This window comes from Dreissena polymorpha, chromosome 8 (assembly GCF_020536995.1).
Source record: "Dreissena polymorpha isolate Duluth1 chromosome 8, UMN_Dpol_1.0, whole genome shotgun sequence".
NCBI classification, from domain to species: Eukaryota; Metazoa; Mollusca; class Bivalvia; order Myida; family Dreissenidae; genus Dreissena; species Dreissena polymorpha.
Window position 1 is genome coordinate 34,919,748 of NC_068362.1, and position 7,500 is coordinate 34,927,247.

General features: G+C 35.2%; 1 protein-coding gene across 1 annotated transcript in view; it reads left to right on the forward strand.

Annotated features, from left to right (window-relative positions):
• The window catches only part of LOC127841626 (paired box protein Pax-7-like), a 21,382-nt gene extending 17,365 nt beyond the window's left edge, over positions 1-4,017 (forward strand). Inside the window, exons 3-7 of the mRNA XM_052370602.1 lie at positions 791-975; positions 1,905-2,058; positions 2,385-2,515; positions 2,822-3,014; positions 3,597-4,017. Coding sequence (XP_052226562.1) covers positions 791-975; positions 1,905-2,058; positions 2,385-2,515; positions 2,822-3,014; positions 3,597-3,724 — 791 coding nt within the window. The 3' untranslated portion in view covers positions 3,725-4,017. The remainder of the gene's footprint in view (positions 1-790; positions 976-1,904; positions 2,059-2,384; positions 2,516-2,821; positions 3,015-3,596) is intronic.
• Positions 4,018-7,500: the final 3,483 nt, after the last annotated feature.

Consider the following 7,500-nt stretch of genomic DNA (forward strand, 5'->3'; position numbering starts at 1 on the left):
GTATTTAACATTTGTTGATTTATCTATTTTTAATAATGCAACCAGAATTAATACTTCAATAAACATTTTTGGCTACAAACAACAAGCTTCGACAATACTTCTCTGCAAAAACTAATAATAAAGTACACAAAGAAAACGACGCTAGAGTTTCTCTATACCATTAACTGATGCAAAGTAGTTCTTAAGGAAATTTATTTGAAATAGCATAATAAGGATGGTATATTATTAAATTATAATCATAGCAAAAAATTGCAATTCATTGATTATTTCGTAATTCTTAGGATTTATTATTTTTAATTAAATTGGCTTTGACTGAATTAACCTGGGACATGTACACGTGGTATAGCTTTAAAAATGTAGATAAAAATTACTTGGAACTCATGCCAATATATCGCTAAATATTATAACAATTTTCAAACAAAGTTTATAATTTGTTGGTTTAATTTACTTAAGGTGATAAACATTACAGTAAAATTATTTAAAGTCAAAATAAAAGTAAAATTTATTAAAATTAAAAATGTGCTTAATTTATTTGGCTATGATTTTATGATTCTAAGTGTTATTTTAAGTCGGTCAATTTACAAGCATATTTACAATTTTGCGAAATTTATTTTATTGCATTAATCTGAAAAATGGTTATTTGCACAGATTTTGGAGCAATAAAATAATATGGACTCATTTTTTTAAAAATCATTTTATGATAGAAACGGTGTCCATTAGAAACGAAGTATGTTTAGATAATGTGTATTAACATATGTCTAGCGCCTATATGGCTTTATGACCTTTCCAGAACACTCCGATTGTGATTCGGAGCCCGGTCTTCAATTGAAAAGAAAGCAACGCCGAAGCAGGACTACTTTTACAGCGGAACAAATGGAAGAGCTGGAACGAGCCTTCGAACGCACACATTATCCCGATATTTATACGCGAGAAGAATTAGCGCAAAGAACGAAGCTGACCGAAGCGCGTGTCCAGGTAATTACATTGACCCATGGGTCGTCACGGGAATTAAACTGGATTTAATTTACATGATCTAATGGGAATAAACAGTCCACGCACACATTTTATGCGTTGGGACTGTGACTGTTAGACAAATTTAACCCATTTATGCCAAGTGGACTCCCCCATCCTTCTAAATTTGATCAATTTATGTCCAAATTAGGGATGTCTAGTATATTAATTTCTATATTAAGAATATATCTTACAGAAATTCATTTAAGCAAACAGCACAGACCCAGATGAGACGCCGCATAATTCGGCGTCTCATCTGGGTCTACGCTTTTTGCCAAGGCATTTTTTCTAGACGCTAGGCATAAATGGGTTAAGGTCCGGGAAAACATCCTAAACAATGTTCCGAACAGGATTGTTGTTTTCCTTACTCTCACCACATTTACCAATATAATATACATTTATATAATATAAGTAATCACAGAGATATATCAAATGGCAATCTGTTTATTTTAAGGTATGTTCATTTATGAAAAAGAAGGGCTTTTACGGTGAATTCTTTCTGTAATCATAATAACTACGCTCCGTATATTTTTGTTAACCCTTTCAGTGCGGGAACCGAATTTTAAAGGCCTTTGCAAACAGTTTGGATCCAGATAAGACGCCACAGAACGTGGCGTCTCATCTGGATCCAAACTGTTTGCTATTCTGATAGTATTCTTTGAAAAAAATAAAAGAAAATGCTAATTTTAGAAATTCAGCAGAAGACATTTTAGCAGACGACAAATTTCCCAGCATGCAAAGGGTTAAAGAAAGACGTAAACTATAGATGTTTGTTTTTTATTATTTGCAAAATATGTAGCTCGGTGATTTTTTTCCTGCATACCTGCTAATGAGCAAAGCAATATGGAAAATGAAAATGTATAACATTTACAATCATGTCTTCCTGCCCAAAGGTATGGTTTAGCAACCGACGTGCGCGCTGGCGGAAGCAGATGGGAAGCAACCAAATCAGTGCCCTTAACTCCATCCTGCAGGTTCCCAGCGCCGGAAGTTCCAATCCCTACATGCTGCATGATGCCACCGGATACACGTTTCCTGCAGCGCAAGGTACGCCACTTTTTTTGTTAACGAAATGATTTTCGAGTTTCGTTTGAAAACCTTCTTCAAACAAGTATCGATTTTAACCATGGCAATCGTGAAGAAAATATGCTATACACGATGGTGACGATATTGATGGTGAAGACGACATTGACTGTGGTGTTGGAGGTGTTATTGTTGCTGAATATGATGATTATAATTATGCTTGTTTATTGTTATTTAATGCAAAACATGTACACAATTAATTTTTGACTATCCTGTCAATAAGAGACAATACGATCAGTTTGAAAATAAAGACAACACCTTAAAAAAATAAGTGACCTTTTTTCTTGTAGATGCAATATGGCATCGAACACCAATCTCGTCTGCTATGACGCACACCATGACGTCATCAAGCCTGAAGCCGGAACACGGACATGCGCAATATCATAATTTTATGGACAATTACTTTAGCCATGCAAGCCAGGTGAGATACTTATGACCTAAATCATGAATACAAATAAATATGTTATATGGTGATGTTGGTATATTAATTAAGCACGATTATGCGTTTTATGAGGTTATGTACTTAAAACGCAAACCATCTGTCAACTTGTCCGTTTAAAGTAAAACTGCTCTTTATATAGACTTCATGATAATTCTACATTTTCCTTTAGTTTTGCTCAGTAAAGTAGTCATTTTAGATTCAATGGTTTTACTTTCTATTGGTTTTGAGCATTTCGTAAAGTAATTCAAACTCGTTGGTATAGACTGGGTTTTTTGTTTGTTCTAGATGCACACTCTAGCCAGTCTTCAGTCTAGTCTGGCGCCCCCTAGCGACAGTTTCACACCTCATCCTACGTGGGCGAACAGCGCCCCCTCGAACAATCCGCATCCTTTCAGCGCATATCCTTCCGCAAATCATATGCATCATTTTAACGACGTCACGAAAAATAGTCTGCATTACAACCCGCATTTATCCGCAGGTGAGATTGTAGCCTGATTCTTTGCATAGAACACAACTTAAAACAAAACGAACACAAATGGTCTTTATCTGATAACGCTCAGGGGAATTTTAATTACGTACTTTTATCACGGAAATTTTAGCCCTAACAACAATGGTTTATTATGATTATTATTACATGCTTTTATTTGTTTTATATTCAATTGATAATAATATAAATCCATTATAATAATAATAATAATAATAATAATAATAATAATAATAATTATTATTATTATTATTATTATTATTATTATTATTATTATTATTATTATTATTATTATTATTATTATTATTATTATTATCATAATCATTATCACAATCATAACCATTATCATAACCATTTTTCATTATCATTATAATTATCATTATTATTATCATTATTTTTTATTATTATTATATAACCAGCGTATTATTGGAAAATTGACAGCACTTTCTTTTTTGTCGAATTCTACGAAATAATTCCTGTTTTTTCAAAATAATTATATGACTATTTTAATTAAATTAAAGTTGTTTGCCAAACAATAGTATGTGTATTTTATTAACACTTCATTGCTTTTTTCAGTGACTGGCATGGACCGCTATGTAGCAGACGAGAGTTTAGTGGCACTGCGTCTCAAGTCACGTGAACATTCGGCAGCCCTCGGACTAATGTCTCACGCAGACAACGGTCGGGTCTCAGCCGGGTTCTGACGTCATCAACTATGCTGATAACGTACGAAAACGCTTTCTGGTATCTCAGATGAACGATATATTTCGCGACAGAGAATACAAACATAACAGTGTGTAATAAGATAAGATTTGAACTGGCTAATGGGAATCTGATACGAGTGTTCAGAAAAGTCCGATCTTTGCCGAACGGTGTCTCCAAGAAAAGTAGGCGCATGGTCAAATGGTCGGTATCAAGATAAACTAGTTGTACGTGATGGTCTGACTAATATTAACTTATGAGTGTGATTAAGGACTCAATAAGTTTTCTGCGAAAAAAATCCGAATAAAGTCTGTATATTAATGTACAACAAGCGAGTCATTCGGCAAGTCATGACAGATATATTAAATATAATAATTATAATAATATAAGTTGTATGCGAAACATGTAGTTTACAAAGACATTGAAGGGACATGTATTGTAATACAGTTGTCGTGTTTAGCCGAGTCTGCGATTACTAAAATTATTGGTATAATTGTTATTGCCCTGTTTTACGATGCGGAATTCCATAGGTGTGGATCGCAAGGTAGTGAGTGTATATTGCCCTGTTTTACGATGCGGTATTCCATAGGTGTGGATCGCAAGATAGTGAGTGTAGGCTACTTATTAAGAGCGAAAACTTAAACAGTTAAAGCAAACGATAACCATGAGTAAAAAGACAAAAAAACACACACAGACAACCCAAATGTACATCTGCTTACACGATTTTTTCGTAAAAGAAGACAAAGACTCGTTTGCATCAGAGCCAATTTTGTATTGAGACTGATATTGTTGATAGCCTGTTTTGTGATTACCACATCCGAACTGTACATACTGTCTTGTGATTGTGGATATATGTTGTAATGTTTCAGGTATTGTGTGTTAAAATAAATTATGAAAAAATGCCCATCAACGGCTTTTGACCTACCCACGGTCACTTTTCATATGACCTTGACGAATGTCTGCCAGGGGTCAAAGGGGTCAAAGGGGTCAAATGCCATCACTGTAGCAGACGTTTTGATTTTATTAAGGCTTAGAGGTCATCAATAAGTATATATTTGTTTCCACTGTCTACCTCATGCAAAATAGGGCTGGTAAGGGAATACTAGAAGTTTAACCACTTGCATTTTGCACTTAACGGTTCACTGGAAATGAACATAATGTACAATGAATTGCTTAAACATTATGTACACATAAGAGAAGGTGATCACGTAGAGTCATGATGGCGACGTACATGCAGAGACAGTATTTTTTCGCTGTTTTATACCAGTTATTACTATGTAAATGACGCTCACTTTCAAGCCACATCAATGAAAAAATGATCATCGTTTATTTTATTAATACTAAAATTAGGTTTACATCTCGACATTCATATTCCTAGAGGAGCTGTAATTTGGTCTTCCCGCTAAGAAATTTCGCAGCGAGTAAAGTCGGTGGGTAAGTTTGGAAGCAAGCATATTTTTATTTTGGCATGATAATAGTTAATCATTGATGAACATGTTAACTTTTTGCTCAAAATAACATTCTACCTAAAAGAATACCTTAATTAAAGTAAATAATGATGGACCCTTTCTTTGCAAACGAATGAAATAATTTGCAATTTGTATTTCGATTGTGTAAATATGAACAATGACATAAATACGCATTATTTGATATTTTACGCAAAACACTACGATATTAACCCATTTATGCCTAGCGTATAGAAAAATCATTGACAAACCGCGTAGACCCAGATGAGACGCCACATGAGAACTATTCTAAATGTAGAAATAAATATACTAGACATCCCTAATTTTGGAAATAAATTAATCCAATTTAGAAGGATGGGAGAGTCCACTGGGCATACATGGGTTAAATTTCCAAGAAGTGCGTTGTCACGTTACATAAAAGTACCAAACAAGACATGTTGTTCGCGGTAAAGAACCCCAGCTCAACAAAATTATTATCTTGAAGCAGTAGAAGAACTTCACATTTTTGATATGCGAACGTCTTTCTAGTATAAACGGACCAACGAACTGTCGACTGCCTTTTGGTGTATTTTCATTATACCATATCGGCGATATTCTTACGCACCATTTTTACTACTCATTCTAGTGAGTGCAAATCGGTTACACCATGTTAGGAATGTTTTACAATACGGGGATGTCAGACAACTGCCATCCGAATATCATGCTGACTTTGTTTAATATGTGTGCACTTGAATAGTGAGTGCATAAACTTTCCCTACTTCTTTCGAATCCATAAGGCATCACATTGCTGTTATCAAGTACACCCTTTAAGCAAAATTTCATCCTGCGACGCTCATACTGTTACTCATAAAGTTGTTTTCATGTTTTGCATACATAAACAGTTTTATTAATTAATTACGTGGTGTATAAATTGATCAACAAAATTAAGCCGATAGGCGCCATACCTGATTATGGCCCACACTTTTTCGTCTGACGGAAGGATTAACGTGAGCATCACCCACCTTTATCGCTTATTAAAGTTAGCTCGATCGCGGAATTTCAAATCGGTGGTCTATTCAAAAAATGGTGCGAGCATTCAGCGCGTAAATTGGAATTATACGGACATTTTCATCTATAAATCCGCCCCACAACACCATCTCAATGGCGTATCGGATCGGGTGCATTGAAAACTATAATTGGTTATAATTCTTTGGACGAAAATTTGAAGTAGGTACTTGATAGCCGAGACCACTCGCGGCGGATTTTCGTGAGTTGCACGGTGTGATATGGAAATTAATAAGCGACGCAGGAATTCGGTTTGGTTTTGACAGAGGGTGAATATATTTCATTGAATATTACCAGTGGGGGATGCCGCTGTGCGGAATCAGAAATGAGCATATTTAGTAATGGAAAGAGCAGTCGTAAATTACTAAGATAAATTGATTTGTACATTTCTATAACGAATACCTGGTGGTGTTCGTTTTTAATTTGGGTGGTCCGGTCCGCATGATATCATTTCGATGACAGCATATTTTCTATAACGTTATGGATTTCGTTTAATCTTGGCGCAGTTTGGAGTGATATAAGCGCATACTTATTAACAGAAGTACATCAACTAAAGATGGTGAGATTTTTTCACATCGCACAATTGCAAAGGGAGGTCATTCGAAATATTAAGTATTTTACGAAAAGCACTCGCAATTGCATTTGTCAGTCTCAGTTGTCTCCCCTACCTTGGCCCGGCTATTATTTTCAAAATATTGCACAATTTTAGGAATAATAGTTGCTTCCTTGTCGAATATAATTATAATGGTGGATTAAAGCGACATTTTCGATTTAATATTTATTATTATTTTTCCCTAGTTTAATTGTGTCAATTACATGCACTGAAACAGTTTTTCGGTTTGAGGGAAAGTCAAATGGTGTTCGACATCACAATTTTCCCTTAAAACCATATACACACAAAATATATTGCACGTACAGATTTCTAATTTTATTTACAAGTTGTCCTCTTAACGGAGTGGGTGAAACACGTGCTTCTTATCAAGGCGACCCGGGTTCAAAACCTCTCCCAGCTCATGAGAGCTTTCTTGGTGGTCAAAACAGGACAGGTGGGGATTCAACTGGGTAGTCGGGTTTCTCCACTCATCTTAACACCACCTAAAAAAATGCCTTACAACAAAGAGCGAAACAGCTGGAAATTGCAACAATAATTCCGACAAACGAGTGTAGTAAGTTTTAGACGTTGTGGTACTTGGACGCACTCATTAATATTACACAATGAAGCCCAATGTGTGAAAGGAAATTAAGAGTCGCGTTCTGAGAGAACTGGG